This window comes from Amaranthus tricolor, chromosome 10 (assembly GCF_026212465.1).
Source record: "Amaranthus tricolor cultivar Red isolate AtriRed21 chromosome 10, ASM2621246v1, whole genome shotgun sequence".
In the NCBI taxonomy this organism is placed as follows: Eukaryota; Viridiplantae; Streptophyta; class Magnoliopsida; order Caryophyllales; family Amaranthaceae; genus Amaranthus; species Amaranthus tricolor.
In genome coordinates, this window is record NC_080056.1 from 17,643,818 (window position 1) to 17,667,071 (window position 23,254).

The window sequence follows — 23,254 nt, forward strand, 5'->3', positions numbered from 1 at the left end:
CTTTGCAAATAATCCTAAATATCATGAACATTCACATTTTTAATGTAATCCTAACTTAACATATCCATTACTATATGTTATAACATTTTAAGTCATATAGGTCATGTTTTATCCTAATTACAAAAGTTGAGGATTATGATGAGAAATAAAAAATTAGTCCACCATATATATATAAAATTTAAAACTACAGGATTAACACACCCATTAATCAAGTGTTATTAAATAATGACATCAATATTGTAAGCCTAAGTAACATAACATATCCATTAATATATGTAATAATTAAATAAATGGAAAAAACTTGCATTATTGTTGATGTTAGCTTCTTGTACAATAAATAAACATCTAACAAAACTGATGTGATTAACAAAATGTAAAAACTCCCACTTTTTATTTATTATTGGTATAAAACTTAACTTACACTGATAGAGCTATAAATAGCCACAATATAGTCCTACAATTTGTACAATTATCTCATTCCAATTTCTTATAATTATATATTTTATACTGAGTATAAATCTCATCAAAAATCATGAAAATGAAAAAAATTATAAGTATAATTGTAATTGTTACTGTAGGATATATAAAAGTGTTAAATGCAGCAAAAGATTCAGATAGTTTTGTGAAGCCAAATCCAGATGATCCATGGTACAATTTACCATTACCACAAGAACCAAAACCTGGTCATTTTAGATTTTTGGGAGGTTGTATTGATGAAATAACAAAACCATATATTAAACTTATTTTTAATTCTATTTTTAAAAAAGAATTGGTGGATGATATCAAGCTTTGTCAAAAACTTATCAAGGCAAATTATAAATGCACTGCTTCTCTTGCAGATATTCTTGGAAAGTTTGATAAGTTCAAGAATTCTTCATCATTTATCATCCAACAAACCAACAATATCTACCATCATTGTGAACACATAATTAATTAATTAATTAAGCTCTAATTACGTTGATGTTCATTTAATATATTTTCATTTCGAATATCAAATGTACGTCCGTGTTTTATGAATCATAATAATTGAAATATATAATAAAATCGTACGATAAATTTAAATTTTGATTTTGATTAATTTCGTATTGATTCATGTTAATGTAGCTTTTTATGATTTTCAATAACCATCACAATTAAGCTTATTTGAGTGTTAAATTTGCATTGAAATCATTGAAATATAATTGGGAATTAAGAAAAATAAAGAGGGAATAAAACAGTAGGTTATATCTGATTACTGATAGATCACAAGTTCAGAAATAAATCAGAAAAACCCAGAACTGATTGCTATAGACTACACACTACTGTTGTGCTACAATTTAAGAAACTTCAATTTAAAAACCCAAAAGAAAATGAGAAATTTGATAACTATCACAATAAACTGTACACAGTGATTCCTGAACACCTATAATAATAATAATAATATGGGTGCCATTTCAGAATCATCCAGTTAGTTGCCTGCCTTGTAATTTTTTTTTTTTTTTAGCTTTTGAAATTGCCACCGTTTTATGGGACATTAACGTTTCATAATTGCAACAAAGAAAAGCCATCTTATTAATATTCCATCAATACTTTGAACTTTTTAATAGTGTTATTGATCAATAATTCAATATTAGTATTTATTTCAAAAAAAATATATAATTGTAGTAATATAAATTTTAGAAAGTATAGAAACGGTTAGAGATAACAAGAGGGGGGTAAATTGTTGTTTGATAAGCTTAAGTGTTTTAGCCCTATTTTTGCGGAATTAAAATTTAAACTTGAAACGCAAACTTAGAAAGAGACAATACAATTTTACATGGAAACCTTCTAAGCCTAAATAGAAGGAAAAACCAAGACTCCTCGGAATTTCAAATTCTCTAGTATGTTTTAGGCAATTAATTACAATTACATCAAACAAATAAACAAAACTGGGCCAACTTCTCTTTCGCTTTCTCTTTCTCCTTCTCTTGCTTCACATGAAACTTCTCTCTTCTCTCCTAGACTTCCCTAAGTCTAGTTATAACAATTCTCTCAAAAAAAAAACTTTTTACAAAGGTCAAAAATCTAAGGATAAAATTAATGAGTTACAAAAAAAATATTTTTAAGTTGATTGGCAATTTTTAAGCAAAGAATATTTCTTGATATTTTTTCAATTCTCACCCATCTGCAAAAAACAACCGGTTAAAAAACATCTTCATTTTATATAGGAGCTCACGTAGCTTTTTGAAGAAAAAATAACTACCCACTACATCCTTAATCCTAAAATTAAGGAAGAGTAAGTGGAACGTGTGTTGCAAGAATTAATGCTACGCTTTTAATTACTAAATTAGGCAAGTTAGTTTTTTTTAATTAAAACCAATAATTCAAGCCTATTTATGTGGAGAAAAATTAGAAGAATCTTTCTCCACCTTTTCGAAAATGTGCCAGTTATTTAAAAGTGGTTATAAATTCCTTATGCCGATTAACTTATCAAATAAATGATGCAACAAATTAATCTCACCCATACATCAACTAAAAAATCAGAAAAATATTCAGCTGACATTGATTCTTCCAGACTTGAGTCTTGGGAACAGGGTACTGTCTCCACTCATCGACAAGTATCATCAGATTATCAACTTAGGAACAGTAGACCTCATGTCTACATTTGACTTCCTGCAACGATCTTCCTTATCTAACTTCCTTGGATATTTTTAACATGTACAAATCATAGACCAAGTTGTAGGCACTATCAACGATCTTTATCAAGACCTGATATCGACCTGCACACAATATCTAAAATACAATTGTTTATATTAAGTGCAGTTATCATCAAAACCTAAAAGAGCCAACAGCAAGATTACATTAAAATCAATAATCTTCATAAAATTTAAGAGTATATGTACATAGTTGATTTTGTACTTATGGAGTGACAATCAGTAAAATATTAAAAGAGAATCATGTGAAATGTTATAGGAAAATGCCATTAAAAGATTAGGGAAAATGACCCAAAATAAATTGACTAGGGAAGTTATTGTGTAACATGAAAATAAATACTTTATAAACCTTAATGTTTTGGGAGGAAAAGAAATAAAAAAGATAGTAACATGTATCTCTTGAATTAATGCGATAATTATCCAAAAGTGTTACATAACTCGTCGCTATTATTGAATTAATCCACCCGCAATTCATCTTTTAAAACATAAACATGAAACTAAGATTGTTGCATTACAAATTGATGCTTCAAGTTTAGGATGCTGTTAATGCACAAGATAGAAGTATAGCTGATCTTGCACGACACCGGAGAGCTTTGAAGATTGATTGTTCAACCATTGCTCGTTTCTTGGAGAACTTTGTATTCAACGATGCGCACTCAATGATATGAGATTGACGCAGGAAATACCTCTAATTTAGCATGAATCAAGACATAATGCAAAAAAAATAATTTGCAAATCCTTATAGGACAAGCTCTAATGTCTCATTGCGGATGCATTTTGTTGTAGTGATCGGCAGCTCTTGACAATGACTGTATTGATACGGAAAATCCTGGTCCCATCTGAACATATGAAATATAATCCAGTTTAAAAAATAGAATAGCAAGGTATGAGCGTTATAATCAATTAAAAGAAAAGTATATACAAAATCTCTATTAAGTAATCTTTCACCTCACCCCATCCACAAGTGTACATGAGTAAGGTTAAAATTACGAAAAACGAACAATATGAAAGTGCAGAACATATCTAAGAAGCAATAAGTCACAAATCAATAAAGTTCAAACTCACCGTACTACATAGATGGAAAGAATTCACGTAGCCAGCATACTTCGAAGCTGCAAATTTTAAGAGTGTTAAGTATTAGTTATAAACTATAAGACCTATAGAAATTGTTACAGTTCAGTAGAACCCCTAACAATTGTATAAAATAAGCCCTCCAAAAATTATAATTAATCACATGACAATGACACGAATTGAGTGCACAAAATAGAAAATTTATACAGCAGACACCACAACCACCATGCATTACAGCAAAGGACCATGAGCATGCCTTTAACAATTAAGATAGCAAAAGGGAAGGCCCAGATTGTGAGTGAACCAATGCATACGGTTGCTTGTGAACCTTCCATCATCAAAAGTCTCCATCGGTACGTGTCAAATTTTGGTTCTTATTAATCAGTATGATCTTCGGATGGCAGTTCAAGGAACTCATCTATAACTATTTATACAATTACTTTTCGAGTACTATACAGTTTTCCCCGGCAAAGAAACCTACAATGCTGAAAATTCGTTCAAGATAACAGTTTGGTGAATTTCTTCAGTTAAGATTAGGATGGTGATGGGATACAAGGTTAAAAATAGTGTTTAAAAAGGGGGATTTCAGGAGCGCCAAATCATTCTCCAGAGAGAAAATGGTTTTAATTGATTAATGGGCAAATACATCTTATGAAATCCACGAGGATTGATGCAGTAATCTATAGGAATTGGAGGATTTTTTTATTCACTCATTAAACGTTTCTAATATCTTTACAGGCTATCTTGGCGAGAACATTACTGGAACTAAAAAACAAGATTGATTTCAATGTTGAAGCAATGCATCAGTTACCAGCTTTTAACATAAATATACTTTGCATTTTGTTCGAAATAAAAATTGGTGGAAAAATTCAGGTACCTCAGACTTTTGTTATAGCTGTCTACGAATTAAAACCACAAACCAGTTCATTCGCAATTTTAACTTGTTTTTCAACGATTAGAGAAGATTGATTTCAATGCAATATTGAAAAATCCCGACTAAACGTGAGTCATAAAACCATTATTTTCATCGAGAAGACGAGAAGGGCATGCAACGTGTAAGTAGTGCTATTCGAAAGGTGTGGAACTACAACTTCAATAGCAGTTACAGGTACAGTACGTTGGTTTTAGCGCAAGGCAAACATTCGATATAAATAGGTTTTGTGCCCGACCCATGCATGAATAATTGGATGGTAATTATAGACCATTGGCAACAGCGCGACCACTTTCTCTTGAAGGATTACTAATTCTCTGATCAGGACCATCCAAATGCAAATGTCAACTATTCCCAATGAAATCAGTCATACAACAATCTTCAGCCAAAATACAGCATAGTTTTAGCTAGAAAAATTGCCTTCGAAATATGCCCCTTTTGGTTCCATATTTTAAAAATTGAAACTAGGAATGCAAGATGTCATGCCAACACTAAGGTATAATAGTCTTACTTCTCTAGGCGAATATATGCCTCTTATATGAGGTATATAAGTATGTGTGTGTGAATCTATATAGGGAAATATAGGAATACGTGTACATTAAATGTACATGCACAAGCTATTAACGATAAAAAGAAAATATCAAGACCTCAATTTCAGTCTCCGAAATCGTGCAACTCTCAAAGCCCCAAGTCCATGCTTTGTAGCATCATATAGTAGTACTTTAAAAGCCATTACTTCTGTTGGATTTTCCACACAAAAGACATCAGTTCTAGTTGTACACGACCATTATATCAGATTTCTTTCATTTGTCCGATAATTGGTCCTTTGTAGACCTATGCAAAGGGTCATGGCCTGTTCAAGGCACTAATCCAGCCCTTCATTACATGATCTATAAAGGGTTAGGCTCTAAACAAGATCGCTTTAAACAGGAAAGGCTCTAAACAGACCCTTTATCAACATAAATGAGAAAGACTGATGGTGGACTTTAAACAGGCTTTTATCAAACATTTGATAAATGTTTCCAATTATAAACATGTCTATATTCTTTTAAAAAATGTCTATTCACCATTCCCTTTTGAAAGGAATAATTGACAAAATTAGACCTACTAAAAACAATCTCGTCATAGAAGTACTAGTTTATCTTATGCCTTTATTTGAATGACTTGGGACAGACCCATGAATAATTATGTTTCCTTTGTAGAATTAAAAAAAAATTTAAAAAAAAAAAAAAGGAATTCCAAAGTTGAGAAGGATAGTTAAAAAGGAATTTTTGATAATCATTCCGGTTTCAAGAAAAATCTATATAAAACATAAAACTTAACTTTGAATTATGTAAAGGTGTTATGAGCCAATAAAAAATATTGGTTCGAGGAATTTTGAGATGGCATGTTGGTGTCTTTGGTGATTGGCAAGAAAACCAAGGAGTTTGCTATTATAAGCTGTGTTTTCCAACAACAATGTCGAGAAGGACAGCTAAAAGGAGTTTGACAAGCCTACTTCTGCAGTATATAAAGAACTCAAAGGTGTTGCTATGACAAGTTCATATAAATAACTTTCCACAAGTGTCTTAACGTGTATTTAAAAATCTCATAATTAGTTACTAAAGCACGAGTTACAGGCCGTTTGTTTAGCCATAATGAATAAACAAAACAGGCTGACCAGCTATAATGCAACCCATTTAAATCAATTTTCCATATTCACAAAAGCTCAATCAATATCCAGCCCAATGCACAACCCAAGTCATATGTGTAATCCAAGAAATAGCCACCCACCTATTTGTCTCTACTTCTCCGCTTTGTTGAAGATTTGAGCTAATGCATACCGCTAGAGGAGGTTGATGGGCAGGTCATGCCAGGTCGGATGCGGAGGGGTGCAAAGCAGGCGGACAAAAGTATTTACGGGTGTGGGATGGGTTGCAAGGTGGGTAGGTCACATAATTTTGAAGCGGTTTGGGGGGAAAAGGGCCTTATTACTAATTTTAGAAATAAAGGTTGAACCCATTTGAACAATATTCGACAGTAAGACTCGAATTCCTATGTAGCAAAATTCATAAGACTCGAATTCCTATGTAGCAAAATTCTTGTGTTAATTGGTCTTACAACCAAAATGCGATGGCAAAAGATTGGCAGCATTAATATGTAAACCATAACAATACAGTCAAAATCTATCTTTAACCGATAATAAAATGATAAAATTGATGCTACTTTTAGCTATATAAACAGAAAGACAACTATAATCCACTCAATTTAACACCAAAATGTAGGAACAAAATCAATACCCTATGTTTCGTCTTTATCCAACTTCCAAAATCTTTACATATGACACAGATGATGATGATGATGATGATTGTGATGGTGGTGAGAAGAGAGAGAATAAAGATCTGAATTTGTAGAATTAGAGATCAAAGACATCACCTTCAATAAAGTTTCAATGGAAAGTGAAGGGGGAAGGCATCGCCTTAGAAGTTAAAAGAGAAAGTCCCCTTGCTGGATTTTTTGGAAATTTTTTCAATTTAGGGATTTGAATAAAAAGGTTGAAAGTGAAAGGGGAAGGCATCAGCCTCCTTGCTGGATTTTTTACAAATGTTTTCAATTTAGGTATTCGAATGGAAAGTTTGAAAGTGAAGGGGGAAGGAAACAATAAAGGAAGACGATTAGACATTCTTTGCCTTCAAAAAGTTTGACCCTAAATTTTTAACAAACCCATTATCATCCCACTACAACACATTGACACTCTAAATTGAAAACACAATCATGTAACAAAACAGTTTTTACCCAATCATGAACCCAATGCACAAACCCACCCATTAACCACCTCTACATACCGCATAAAACTAGCCAGCCTTACACATTACAACGATGACCATGAAAGCTAATTTTCAGGTCTATAATTCAACATGGATAGAGTTAAGCACAAATAACAACATAAACAGGCAAGACTTCAGAGTGATGTTCACATTATAGAAAGTCTTATCAAATTTGAGCACTCTGACACTACCTCATATATATTAGTAATTCAGATTTGATATATCAAGAACCTATAATAAGATATTCATGTTGTAAATTTCACTTCTTTACTTTTAGGAGTGTGCTCCATCCATTGTTATGTTTATGGTAGGCTTTGTCATACAAAATATATATAGTACGCAGTGAACAAATTGATTAAATATAAAGACACAACAACATTCCATTACCTAATGCCATTAAGTAGCTCCCACTAGGATGGGGTTTGAGAGAGTCAGATGTACGCAACCTTATCCTTGTTAATGATAAAACTAACAAGGAGGTTGTTTTCTGATTTACCCTCGATAGCATACATCACGTGCAACTATACATATATAAGAAGTGCATATGATCTAATAAGTCATTTCACTTTAGTCCATTATACAATATAATTGTGGAAGGAGGGTGAGGCAAAAAAACACCATAAGTTGTTGGTGAAAAAAAAGCTTAGAGAAAGGTAAAAAGCTTGTGCTCAAAAATCTTCCGGCAATGGCAGCGTTAAGGGAAAACCCAAGCGGATAACCTCAACCAATTTCTAGAACACTCGATTATTGATAAAGAAAAGGATAAATTGCGAATTACAGCCTCAATAAACCACCAAAGTATCAATTTCTACAGGATTCATGCCAAATCATAGAATTTCGACTACTTAACCAAAAATTTCGACCGCTAAAATGGTTGGAATCTTGTGATTTGGCCTGAACTTTGTAGACATAATTTTTAAGAAATTGTATAAATTGTGTTACAAAACATTGAGGATATGATTCGGAAAAGGCCTAAATTTTAAAGTTGTAATTCGCAAATAATTTTTAAGAAATTGTATAAATTGTGTTACAAAACCACCTCAACACTTGTGATGAAAACAAAAGTCTAATCTAAGACAAGTTGCACTATACACAGGCAACTAAGGACAATATCCTGCAGATTGTAACTGAAAAAAGAAATGAAAATGAGGACAACAGGAAAAGCAGTATAGAAAATAAAACACAGAATCGACTACTTACTCTTCTTTAGACCCGCGGGCTTTGCAAGCAAAAGAGCATTCACAAATGCACCAATGTTCTCCTGTAGTGCCTCCTCTGCGAAACTTACCTGTGCATCACCATTACAAGAGTGAGAAACTCTTAACAGTTCATCTAATATGAGTATATATTCAGAAAGGGCAGAGACTGCCAACTTACCTTCCCCAGTCCCACATGAACAATTGCATCCTTCATTCTAAAATCAAGCAATCCTTGCTTTGCCTCTTTGACTGCCCCACCAACATTATTGGTTACAGTACCTTTCTACAAATTTGTGTCTCAGTACACGATCTTAAACAATACAAGTCACATGGAATAATATGCCCACCATTTTTTTAGCTGCTCCACTAAATGTTTTGCACTATCTATATACCCCCTTTGAACAATTTTATTACAAACACAAACAAATGACAGGAAGTAAAATGTTGTAAATTTATATTTCAAAAAAAAAATTTGTTATAATTTCTACTACTACAACTACTATATTGTGCAAAATATAAACAGTCAAACTTGTAGATATGTACATGATAAAGTCAAACTGCTACAAAACTGAATGACTGGAAGTCAACAGTATGAACAATAGTTACCTTGGCATTTGGAGTCAGGCCACGCAGAATTCTTCCAATTTTCTGAAGCAAAAAGTGATTATTGTTCATATAGAACTCACTGTACAATTGACTTATATATACAAAAAATTATTTCCATACCGTAACGCGCTGCATCATCGAATGAGTGGCAATACACTTGTCAAAGTTGATTTTTCCACCTACAAAGAATCAAGGATAAGCCATCGATGGACCATATACCAAGTATGAATCCTTTTCTAAAAAAAACAGAAGAAACAAAGAAAAGGAATAATCACATGTAAGAAACCTTTAGCATGTTTTTCATCATTGCAAATGTTTAGAATCCTTTATATAATTACATCATCAATCAAGAAGATAGTTGAATAATATTTTCAACTGTAATTAAACCAAATTCTCTATGCCACCTTTTATTTATGCAAAACAAAGTGGACATTTTCCAATTGTTTAATTTACACACTGTTGCATTCCTTACAGAAAGTTGCCAATATGCAACTCTAAACCTATAACTGCCACTAAATAAATTTAATTTAATTTTTGCTTTATAACAAAAATACTTGAAAGAGTAAAAGCATGTAAAACTAAAGGAAGATGAGAACCAGTGTGCCTCGTATAGCTTATTTGCACCCTAGGTACCTACAATATGCCTTATACCTAGGGGTGAAAGTTTAATTTTGGTTTGGACTCGATACAAATCCAAATCAAACCAAATAAAATTTGGTTTTGATATTTTCAGTCCAAATCCAAATTATAATACTTATAATCCAAATTGAACCGAACCGAATTTTAAAATACCAATCCAAATTGAACCGAATAGACCGAATTGCACCGATTTGTATATTTTGCACTGAAAATCAAATTTGCATGTATTGTTTCAAACTTATTCTTTCTAAAGCTCCTAAATAGATATTAATAATTTTAGAGTTTTTAATTTGAACAAGTAAAAAACTTTTAACAAAAATCTAAAAATAAGGGCGAAAATTCAAACAAATCAAATGGAAGATATAACATGCCTTTAACATTTCTATTTTTCGGTTTTTCGATTTTGTTGGACCCTAGACCGAGTCCAAACTGAACACCGAATTATAATTAAAATTCAGTCCAAATCAAACCAAATTTAAAATATAGTCAAACCAAATTACTTATTCGATTTGGTTTGGTCCGTGTTCGGTTTTTCACCAAATTAATTACACCCCTACTTATACCCTCCTGAAGCCCGGAACTATACATGTGGATTGGGGATGATACTAACAAAATGAACCAAGGCACTACTCAAATCATCATCATCATCATCATCCTACCCAGTATATCCCGCGCATAGAAAAGGCACTACTCAAATGAACATTCTAAAAATCATGCAACATAAATTTGGGTAATCTTACTACTAAAATAACCCACAATTTAGCTATTCTCCAGGGTATAGTAAATCAGATATAAATCAATATTGAGATTCTACATGAACTTCCTCTACAAACCTACAAATCTTCAAAGACTAGCTTGACCCACCTTCAAAAACAAATCAATAGCCAAAATGAATATAAAACATAGCACCTAACCCAATATTTAGATTCTTGATCATCGGGTTCCTTTAGGATTTGTAACAAAAGAGAGCATTAGAAAAAAAATTCAACACTAATCCAACGAATAAGCATAATGGATCATGTTTAAATGTTGTATATTTATAGGATACAATTGATGTACAACTTCCATCCGACATTCCGACATACTATTTTTCATGTTAATTCTAATAAAATCAAATATCCAAAAATCCTCACAAACACCAGAACAACATTAGAGAGGAGCCTTATGCTCAACAATTTAAATATAAACCGTGAATAGTTTTCTTCAGTTCACATTAATAATAAGACAAAAAGCTAGTTAGTTGTAAAGAATCAATTCATTACTAGTTCTTATCTCCTCAATAAGCTCATCTGCTCCCACGATATCAGCTCCTGCAGCTCTGGCTTCCTCAGCAGCAGCTCCTTCGGCAAAAACAGCTACTTTGACAACCTTTAAGACAAGGTTGTTTTGGTCAATTGATTTTAGACATGAACAAAAAAATGTAATTTATAGTCTCAAGTCAAAGCGTACCTTGCCGGTACCATGAGGCAGAACAACAGCACCACTTACACCCTACATTTCAGTGAAATACAGCAAAAAAAAAAAAGAATTTGCATATTATGTGCTGAATTTGAGAAGGCAGTAATTTAACATTTTTAGGAGCACAATAAATCATATCACCTTTTACAACTGAAAATTTACAACATTTATCTTCATTTTTTTTGGGTTTACAAAGAATTTGGGGCTCAAACCCATTCATAGCAAGTCAAAAAAAATCCAGGTACCTCTTCTAAAAGTAAAAATTGAAAAATAATTATTTCAGAAAATAGGTTTTCCCTTCTCCATGGTGTATGCAATTGTAAACCATTAAACTTGTAAATCACAAATTAAAACAAAATGACAAATAACAACAAGAAATACAAACTTCTCTTTTCACCAAATTGCAATGATAATCATATAATGAGAGAACAACATTAATGCCTGACATCCTAAGTTTGATTATGAAGATAAATTATCCTATATGAAACATAAAAGAAATCTCACAATACCAAATCACTTCGGCGTCGGTCAATGCCCAAATTAACATGTGCTTCAAGAGTTTCATCAAAATTTCTTTTAGCGCTAGCCTGAAACAAAATGCACAAAATGTCACGTAAAGAATTGCTGAATAACTTTCTGGAAAAGACAAAGAGCATGCAGTACTTAAGGGATAACAACAGTAACCAGGTCAATCTTTGAAGCACCAGAAAACTAGCATACTAGCACTTATTTCAAACTAAACAGTCCAAAGGCTATGCAAGCAACATTATTTAACCAACAAACGATGTAATCATAAATCCACGACATTTAAGAATATGCATCTGCCAAATGTAGGATGAAGCTCATAGTAATCATAAACACATATTGCTATTGAAATTAACAGAAAAGTGAAACCCAAAAAGTAGAGACTCCCAAGAACAATGAGCAACATGGTCCTTGACAATTGTTCACCATGAAATTTGAATCTTGGATGAAAGTTAGACCATTGTTTCAAACATGACATGAGAAAGATACACCTGCGACTTTTAATAGGAAACCCCAACAAGAAACAACTATAAACCAGAAAGGGTGTCATACTCAGTCTAACAAATTTAGTTTAACTCAGCTTCCAAAATTGAAATTAAATTATGCTTAGAAAAAACATGGTTTAGTCTAGATTACTTTAGCTAAATTTCAGATCTGATTTCAAAATATTTAAGCTAAAATCTAATTATATGGGCACATCAAATGACCGAATAATCTGTGAGCCAAATCAATATCTGGTCATTTGATTCCACCATCATAAATAATGTTTCAAAATTGAAGACGTGAATTTTCAAATAAAAAATATTTGCAGGGCCAAAATGCAAAATAACTTCCAAACTCAACTAATTTGAACCTTGAAAAAAAACAAGCTATTAATTACTAAATGTGACGACCTATTTATCAGCTTTTTCAGTTCAACTCATCCAATTTCAGTTCAACTCACTTTAGTTGTTTTCAGCCCAAGAAAACATTCCCTAATATGGTCCTATGCTCTTATTACATAAACCACGTCAAACAAACATAAACGGAAAACCAGTACTACAGATCTTTACCATTACTATTACTAACTGCACATTGCACACTTATCTTGAATTGTGTCGATCACCATATCAAGAAAAAACCATTCATTTTCCAAGTTTCCTACTACCATACCCGATTCACAAGAATAACTCAAGCATGTTCTTCGGAAATTGCCTAGTTGATCTCAACGATTGATTTGCAACTTCTTGCCACATGAAAACTGACGTTCATTAACGGAATAACAGCACAATTGGCTTTCATTAACAACAAAGTTAACTTCTTATTGTTTATTTGTTCAAATGAAAGGAGATTGTAAGTCAATCCCTGGTATCTATCTAGACTCCCATAGTTCCTCACTTTCTTCAATTGTTCTTGATATGTGAAGCTTCTACATTCTCATAAACTTCAAAATGCATAGTTATCCGGTTTAACAAATTACATCTACTAAACCATATAATGATCACAATTAATTTATTTTCAACATCCTACATGAAGTCTTTCAATTCATTTGTTATCCAATCAATCCACATTTATCAATCTATAAAAGATAAACAATTTTATTGACAAAATTAGAAATATTACTACAAACTTCAAATGACTTGATTCTTATAAACAATCACAACCAAATAGGAAAATTATACTTCAAAATAATACTAAACCATTCACTAATCACAATGGATTTCTTTCTATCAACCCATATGAAAATCTTTCATTTCACTTGTTATCCAATCAATTCACATCATCATTCACAAGCAATCAACAATTTCATTCACAAAACAACTGAAATGAAGTAATGGTGTCTTGAGTACACCAACCAAGTCATGCATTGATGTGTACATAGAGATGAGGATCCTATGGGTGAATTAAGTGTGTGACTTAAAGTTTGTGTTTAAGTTGATAATTCAATGCATGGAGTTATGGGTGTATTGATGGATTCTTAAACATATGGTGTAATGATGATAGTTAAGTGTATGGTTAATGTGCTTAATGAGGGAGTACATAAGTCCTAGAATCTGATATTGCCCAATGTGCTCGAACAAGGCACAAGGGGTATGCATATTGCCTTGAACCAGGCAATAGATTAGAACCAATCAGAAGCTTTTGACGTTCAGGCTCGAACGAGCCCTCTAACTGCTCGAATGAGCACATTCATCTGATGCCCAGAAGGTTGATGAAAGCACTGCTCGAATGAGCACTATTAAGGCTCAAACGAGCAGTTTTTTCAGAGCATGCCTAGGATTCTGTTTTCGACCTTTGAAGTTTTTGAAGATGTTTTTATGGCATTAACTCAAAGCTTTAAGTATGGAATCTCATTAATGTAATTAGCCCTATCCATAGAGACCTTATGAGCTCATTTGTAATCATCAAACACAAACCCTTAGCCAAACACATAGCTTATAATCTCTTACTCTCAATTGTAATCCTTCATTATAAGAGTTGTTATACTCCATTGTTATACTATAAACAAAAATACTACACACCTCCAAGGATGTAGCCTACATTGGGTGAAACTCGTAAATACTTGTGTTCTTTATTTGCATTTTAATTTCTTATTTCATTGAAAGTATCATCAAGGTACTTCATACCTTCAATCTAGGTGATAATAGAGTTAGAGAATTGTTTCTTAGACTCTAATTTAGCTCTCATTTCAACAATAAACATCAAATAACTTAATTCTCATAGAAAATCACAAGCTCTCATTTCAACAATAAACATCAAATAACTTAATTCTCATAGAAAATCACAACCAAAAAACAAAAACAATACTAAAACAATACAATTAAAATGCAATGAAAATAACCTTGACTTGGCGAAGAGCATCTTGAAGATCAAAAACCTTTCTATTTCCTTGTTTTTTCTCTTCCTTAATCAAAGTAGGAAAAGGAACCACTTTCTCTTCTTCAACAGCCTTAAAAACCCTCCGAAAAACTCGATTATTCACTTGAATATTCTCCAACTCCCTCTCCAATTCCCCTTTCTTCTCATCTTCATTCACCACGTGATCATCCGGAAGCGGAGCAACCCGCTTGGCGTATGAAACCGACGAAATGCCCGTCACCGGAGAATCCTTCATGTATCGAAACTCTTCTCGCGTGAAATTTCTGTAAGGAAGAGGATCTGAAGGAGGCGACGGCGGAGCATTTTCCGGTAGAGATTCGGTGGCAGGTTTAGGTTTCGGAGCGTAAGAAACAGGTTGAATTTGCGGCAGTTCTGGAGTGGTGGTGGTTTTATCGGAAGCAAAGAGGCGGCGTTGGTGGAAGAAGAGTGAGGAGATTTGAGGGCGAGAAATGCGACGAGAATGACGGAGGAGAGCCGCCATTTTTGGTCCTTTTGCTTGGTGAGTGATGCGACGGAACTTAAACCCCGATTGTGAGTTTAGCAGTTTGAGACGGGGGTTAGAGAAAAACGCTTGGGGTTTTAAAACTCAATTTAGACAAATAGTTGCCTGAGAAGTCAAAAGTCTAAGGGCATGTTTGGTTGGCTCTTTTTTAATGGTATGGAATGGTATCACAATCATTTTAATGTTTAGTTAGGTATTTTTACATTGAGATGTCATACCCTTTGGATTCTCAATCCATTTCAATCCTCTAGAATACCATACCCTCTTACCCCCAAGTTTCAAACTCCATTCCAAGATATTCAAACCCTAATTCACTCTTTATTTCCCTCTTTCTTCAATCTCAGATTTTCCCTCTCTCTCCTTCAATTTCATATTTTCGGTCATTCGCCTCTGTCTCCTTCAATCTCCGATCATCCACCAGAAATTTTCGGTCAAACCATCCCCCTCACCCATCTACTGCCACCACCGCCATATTCCGATCATCCACCATATTTCCTGCTTCCTTCAAACTCCATTTTCTTTTCGCTGCCAACGTTCTCTCCTTTGGGCTCAACGGAATCCGGCCAGTCCCTGTCGTTTTCTTTCTTACCTTCTCTCTCCTTTCGCTGCCAAACGACCATCAGGTTTTTTTTTCAATTTTCGTCCAATATAATTGTAGATTTATCAATTTTGTTATCTTTTGATTGCTTTGTAAATTGTTATATATGTCGATTGTGATCCCACAAAATCTTGATTGTGATCCAGCTCCCTCAATGTCAAGGTATAGAATGTCAACTCTACCCACACCTACAAATTTCAGCAATAGCTTCACTAATTAATTAGACAAACTAAGCATAACACCACTTCAACTAAATCAAATGTGACTAGTATAGGCCAGCTTTTGCTTTCATATGTCAAGCCATAAAACAGGAAAATTTATCCTGCAATGCTATTGGAATTTGGAAAGGACGTCATGACATTTAATATTCCAATGTCGTAAAGTGGGGGTTGGATGCACGTAATTGTAGATTTATCAATTTTGTTATCTTTTGATTGCTTTGTAAATTGTTATATATGTTGGATATAGCAGTTGGATATATTTGATTGCTAGATTGTTATTTTTCAAGAATAATTTTATTGTATATATGGCATTATAGATAAGATATTGGAAGCAAAATGATAGAATATGTTGGACCTCTTGAGTTTTGATGATGACTACACTTAAGCAAATATGTGTTAAGAGATTATGTGCAGGTCGATATCCGGTCGTAATTATGATCGTTGATAGTACCTATGACTTGGTTCATGGAAATGTACGTGTTAAAAGGATCCGAAAGATGTTAGAAGAAGTATATCGCTTGGGATGTAAAATGGAGACAGCAGGTCTACTGTTCCTAAGTTGGATGTTCTAACAAAATTGGAAATTGGAGACAGCGCACTGTTCCTGAACTGGAGTCAGCCTACGTTAACTGGAAATTCTGGTTATTTATTTATAATTATTATTTTTAGTTAATGTATTAAATAAAGTTAATTTGTTGCATTTATTAATTATTATAATTAATTGGCAAAAAGTTTTCTTAAAATTACTTTACGTATGAGCCTCTAAATAAAGATCCTTTATTTTAGGATCTATTTTTAGTAAATATTGGATTTACTAAAAATAGAATTAGTTGTTGTTGAATGGGTCTTAGCTATCATTCTTAACCGTCTTTATACCTACAAGTTAGCAAGTAACCATTCGTAATAAGCATAACCGTTTCTATTTATAGCAAACACGTTCCAGCAATTAGTACTGGAACAGGAACAGCTATTGAAGAAACTGGTGCTTGAAGGGAACAGAAGCTAGTTTAGGCAAATGGGAACAGCGGTTATTTCTGTATGATTTGACTTAATCAAAAACCGTATGTTTGGTTAATCCACATTACTCCCATGATCTTTTTGATAATGGAATAATGGATTGGAATATTCCTTATTCTTAGGGATTTTAGCTCTATAAATAGTGGGCTCGGTTATTCTTCAAAACTTGCCTTAGTATGAGCCATTAAATCATACGTAATTATGGGAGAATTTTTACAACAAAATTTTGTTTTAAAAATGCCAATTAATTCATAATATTTTCTTGTGCAACTTATTGATTTTATTTTTAGAGAATTTCATTTCTTTTGTAAGAGTTTTTGAGAGAATTTGTAATTAGACTCGGGTGAGTCTAAGGGGGAATTAATTAGCTTTTAATGAAGCTAGAGAAGAGATTAGCTTTGAGTAAAGCTAAGGAGAAAGCTTCTAGTGAAGCTAGTGGTGAGAATTAGCTTTTAGTGAAGCTAAGTTTGTTGCTTTGAGTGAAGCAATTTGAGAGAGAAGAGTTGGCCTAGTTGATTCGCTTCGAGTGAAGTAAGATGTTTATTGTAATTGTAACGAGTTGCCTTAAACATAGTGGAGAATTTAGAAATCCCGAGGGGTCGTGGTTTTTCCTTCTATTTAGGCCTAGAAGGTTTCCACGTAAAAATCGTTTGTCTCTTTTAATTATTTCGCTCTAAGTTTAAGCTTTATTTATTTTATTCAATTCCGCAAAAACAGGGCAAAAACGCTTAAACTAGTAACAACAACAATTCACTCCCCCTCTTGTTGCTGTTCCCGTTCCTAATTAAGTCTACAATTGGTATCAGAGCCCTGTTCCCAGTAGATCAGGAAACCCTAAGGGCAGAATCCTGGTGTTCCCGAAAATGTCAATTATGAACGAGCGAATGGAAGAAGGGTATTCTACTCAAAGATCACCCATGTTTGATGGAAAATTCTATACTTAATGAAAAGAATAGGATGGAGATCTTCATCAAAGCGAAAAATTATCAAGTTTGGAGAGTCATCGAAATTGGAGATTTTGAGGTAACCAGTACTAACTCCAATCATGAAATTGCTCCCAAACTCAAACCGTATTTGAAAAAGAAGATTTTCAAAAGATAGAAATTAATGCCCTTGCCATAAAGCAGGTATGTTCTTCTAACTCATTTTCTGTCCATCCATCCAAATTGAGTAAAAATAAATTAATAGAGTTGCTAAAGGAGACACAAATTAAACTTGAAAATGGTAATGATAAGTGTCTCCAATTGGAAAAGGAGCTCAAAGTAAGTAAAGACCATGTCTCCTATATAAACACCTTTAGATCCGATGTCCAAAACAGATTTTTCGGTTTGTTGGACCAAAACATAATTTTAAAGGAAAATATGGAGAGAATTAAAAAGGAAAATGTTATTCTTAATATTGAGTTATCGCAATACAAATTGCTAGGCTTGAATAAGAAATTAAACGACGCATCTATTAAGAACCAGTGTACAGATTTTCAAAATCTGGACAGTAGCTTCGAATTCAAACGCTCCAAAAGTGATAAAATTGAGCTTGAATTAAATTCAAGAGAAAAAGGGAAAATCAAAAGTGTTCCCAAATGGATTCAAGAAGCTAAAAGTAAAAATTCAAAACGCCTAGATCACTTTAAGAATAGCAAGAAGAAAAAGGTATACGTTGATCTCCCTAGTGACAGAATCTGTTCCTTCTGTGGAGGAACTGGCCATCTGAAAGACCAGTGCACCAAAAGGGAACAGTCTGTCTCTAATAGAAACTATGTCGATAAGATTTGGACGAAGAAAACAGATTCTTGTAAAATCGACAAGGAACCCAAGACATCCTGGGTTCCTGTAACTAACCATTAATTTTTTACAGGTCCAAGTGAGAGGGAACAGCTCATGGTATCTCGACAGTGGGTGTTCCAAACACATGACGGGTGAAAAATCTGAATTTCTCTCACTTGAAGCCTATGATGGGGGAACAGTAACCTTCGGTGACATTATGAAGGGTGAGATAATCGCCAAAGGAAAAGTTGGAAGGTCATGTTCCCATGCTATCGATAATGTATTTTTAGTCGTGGATTTGAAACATAACTTACTAAGCATTTATCAAATTTGCGTTAAAGGTAACTCTATGAACTTTACTTCAAAAAGGGTGCATTATTTCTAGGAATGACACAGGAGACACCGTTCTTGAGGGAATCAGAAAAGGGACCACTTATGTTGTGGACCTGGACACTGTTCCCAAAACCAGTCTAACGTGTTAAAGTGTTATAGAAGACGACCCACTTCTTTGGCATAGGCGTCTAGGTCATGCTAGTTATACATTGATTAATACTTTAAGATCAAAAGACCTAGTTAGAGGACTACCAGCTATAAAATTCCTTAAGGATGAAATTTGTGATCCTTGTGCCAAAGGAAAACAAGTTAGGTCATCTTTTAAACCAAAGAATGTTGTGACCACCTCTAAACCACTTGAACTAATACACATGGATTTGTGCGGACCTATGAGAATACAAAGCCGCAGTGGCAAAAGATATGTGTTTGTTATTGTTGATGATTATAGTAGATTTACATGGACTTTATTTTTAGTTAGTAAAGATGAAGCTTTTAATGAGTTTGTTTCTTTAGCTAACAAAATACAAAAATCTACCAATAATCAAATTATTCACATAAGGTCAGATCATGGAAGAGAATTCGAAAATTCAAGTTTCATGAATTATTGCAATGAACATGGATTAAGTCATAATTTTTCGGCACCACGAACACCACAACAAAATGGTGTAGTAGAAAGGAAAAATAGAACTTTAGAGGAAATGGCTAGAACCATGTTAATTGCTAGTGGTCTACCTAGAAATTTTTGGGCCGAAGTTGTTAATACTGCATGTTATATTTTGAATCGTGTATTAATAAGACCAATCACTTCAAAGACACCCTATGAATTGCTTAAAGGTGTTAAACCAAATATCTCCTATTTTCGTGTGTTTGGATGCAAATGTTTTGTACATGTTAATGGAAAACGAAATATAGGTTAATTTGATGAAAGAAGTGATGAAGCAGTATTTCTTGGCTATTCATCTCAAAGTAAGACTTACAGAGTTTATAACAAAAGAACAATGAGCGTGGAAGAATTTTTTCACATAATTTTCGATGAAACTAACTTTTTGTCAAGTGAACAGGATACAAATAATTTTAAGATAGGTCTTTCAAATCTAGAGAATGATGAAGAAGAAATGAAAATGCAAGATCAAGGAACAGCAGGTGAACAGCTGATCCCAGAAAAGGCAGAAAGGAACGGTCTTGATCAGGAACTGCCAGTACTTCAGAACCAACAGACTGTTCCCTATCCAGCTGTTCCCACAGAAGAGCAAAACGATCCAGTAGCTGAACAAAATGTTGATCAAGCTGAAGAACCAGAACATGCTATTGTTCCCACAAGAGAATTTGTGCCCAAACCTTGTTAGTATCAAAGTTATCATCCTCTTGATTTGATTATAAGTGATTTGAATAAAGGAACACAAACTAGATCTCAAATGAGAAACTTTTGTGCACACTTTGCGTTCCTATCATCACTCGAGCCCAAGAATCATGAAGAAGCTCTAAAGGATTCCGAATGGATCGTGGCCATGCAAGACGAATTAAATGAATTTGAAAGAAATAAAGTATGGCACTTGGAACCCAAACCGAAACACAAAAATGTAATTGGTTTGAAACGGGTATTTGGGAATAAACTAGATGAGCATGGAATAATTGTTAGAAACAAAGCAAGGCTCGTGGTCAAAGGATACAATCAACAAGAAGGTATTAATTTTACCGAGACATTTGCTCCGGTAGCAAGGTTAGAGGCTATAGGAATCTTAATTTCTTTTGCTGCATTCATGAACTTTAAATTATATCAAATGGATGTGAAATGTGCTTTCTTAAATGGTTTTCTTGATGAAGAAGTTTTTGTTGAACAACCCCCAGACTTTGAAAATACCTCTTGTCTCGATCATGTCTACAAGCTTAAAACAAGCTCCTAGGCAATGGTATGAAAGACTATCAAAGTTTTTGATTCAAAATGACTTTGTAAGAGGCAAAATTGACAAAACCTTATTCTTTAAGAACAGAGGTTCGGATATTTTAGTTGTTCAAATATATGTTGATGATATTATCTTTGGAGCCACCAATGAACTGTTGTGTAAAGAATTTGCCAACCTTATGAGCACTGAATTTGAAATGAGCATGATGGGAGAATTAAATTTCTTTCTTGGTTTGCAAATTAAACAAACTGCTAATGGTATCTTCATTCACCAACAAAAATATATAAAAGAACTTCTCAATAAATATGGCTTGAATAATGCTAAAATCAACAACACACCTATGGCTACAAATGTTAGATTAGATGAAGACCCAAATGGAACAAATGTTGATCAAACTATGTATAGAGGCATGATTGGCTCTTTATTATATCTAACTGCTAGTAGACCCGATATTGCTTTTAGTGTTGGTTTATGTGCTAGATTTCAATCCAATCCTAAAGAATCACATCTCACTGTAGTTAAACGAATTCTAAGATATTTGAAGGGAACAGACGACTTATCCTTATTTTATCCTAAAAGTGATGTTTATGATTTGAAAGGTTTTAGTGATGCAGATTATGCAGGTGATCTAGTTAATAGAAAAAGTACATCAGGTATGGTACAATTTCTTGGCTCATGTTTAGTTTCATGGAGTTCCAAGAAACAAAACACTGTTGCATTATCCACTGCCGAAGCTGAATACGTAGCAGCAGCAGCTTGCTGTTCCCAAATGCTTTGGATAAAACAGCAGCTAAGAGATTTTGGTATTAAGTTTGAATGTGTTCCTATTTATTGTGATAATACCAGTGCCATATGCATATCTAAAGATCCAGTGCATCATTCACGAGTAAAACACATCCACATTAGGCATCATTTTCTTAAGGATAATGTTGAAAATAAAAATATTATTTTAAAGCATGTAAACACAAACGAGCAAAAAGCAGATATCATGACTAAACCGCTTCCAAGGGAACAACATGAGAAAATGAGATTGGAACTTGGCATGATCAAGCTGCATTAAAGTGAGTGACATATGTGATCCTTAAAGTCAGAATGAAAATTGAAAAGGTCGATCAACCACAAAATCTTGATTGAAAAATCGATTATCGAAAGGATCAGGTACGCACCATTTAAAAGTATATACTGTGAATGCTCATATAATTGCTTGTTTGATTTGATCAGATTGTAGTAGCATAAAATTTCCATTTATTTTTTATTTACATAAAAAATTTTCATAATATTTAATATATATATTTCTCCAGCAACTTTTTTTGAAAAGTAGGAGTTGAATCATCATAGTTCTTCACTAAATCCGTCTGTTTCCATTTCACATTTTGTGTCCATATGCGCGAATTAAATAAGGAACATGAATCACCTAAACACACGTCCTCTCACATTCATTTTATACACTCTCGCACGCCAAGCCCTAAACCCTTCATCCTCAAACGCAATCAACTCTAAATTCCAAAATCATCTTCATCTTCTCACATTTCCTGCAAAATCTCGCTCCATCAACTCATCAAATCACCATGAAAACCAATAGCCGTACACCCAAAATGAAACAACCCAAGCCTTTAAGAATTATCCACCCAACACCTTTATTAACTGCTCAAGAGTCATCTTCAAAAGAGCAGCAGGACACTCCTGGTGGCACTAAAAGGAAAGCAAGGAACAAGAGGAAAAGACCGACCACTTCAAAAATGATGGTTGGGTTTGGTTTAGACAAAAAAAAAAAAAAAAAAAAAAAAAAAAAAAAAATTGGGTGTTTGTTCTAGTTCTGTTAAAGAAGTTAAAATAGAGTTTCACAGTCAGAAATTGGGAGAATGGCTAGGTGTGCCCGCAAATGGATTTAATGTTTATTATGTTGGATCAAAAATAACTTTCTTTGAAAAAGATGAAAAGGAAGTTTGGAAATTTTTAGGGATCATTGAAAAAAAGAGGGAAGGTCAGCCATAATGCACTGTCCCCTTTACACAAATTGTTGTATAACATTGCATGTAGATTTGTTTTGCCGCGAAATTCCAAACGCAGTGAAGTAAGTTTACGAGATGCAACCCTAATTTACTGCATGGCTAACAATATTAAAATCAATTTTCCCTCTTTGATGATC

The 23,254-nt window shown here is 33.5% G+C and overlaps 1 protein-coding gene across 1 annotated transcript; it reads right to left on the reverse strand.

Moving 5' to 3' along the window:
• Nucleotides 1-3,048: 3,048 nt before the first annotated feature.
• Nucleotides 3,049-15,520, reverse strand: LOC130825739 (uncharacterized). Its single transcript, XM_057691126.1, has 10 exons — nt 14,730-15,520; nt 11,893-11,970; nt 11,375-11,416; nt 11,188-11,293; nt 9,407-9,465; nt 9,287-9,328; nt 8,859-8,963; nt 8,682-8,769; nt 3,738-3,784; nt 3,049-3,511 (listed from the first exon to the last, which is right to left on the reverse strand). The coding sequence occupies exons 1-10, from the start codon at nt 15,246-15,248 to the stop codon at nt 3,434-3,436; spliced, it is 1,164 nt and encodes a 387-aa protein (XP_057547109.1). The 5' UTR covers nt 15,249-15,520; the 3' UTR covers nt 3,049-3,433.
• Between the last annotated feature and the right edge of the window lie 7,734 nt (nt 15,521-23,254).

Bases quoted from the DNA above. Each gene is read 5' to 3' on its own strand.
- LOC130825739 (XM_057691126.1), bottom strand. From the start codon at position 15,248: ATGGCGGCTCTCCTCCGTCATTCTCGTCGCATTTCTCGCCCTCAAATC. The intron at 9,329-9,406 runs GTATGGAAATAA...TTTTTGCTTCAG, and splicing joins CGATGATGCAGCGCGTTACG to AAAATTGGAAGAATTCTGCG. The intron at 8,964-9,286 runs GTAACTATTGTT...ACAAATTTGTAG, and splicing joins GCCTGACTCCAAATGCCAAG to AAAGGTACTGTAACCAATAA.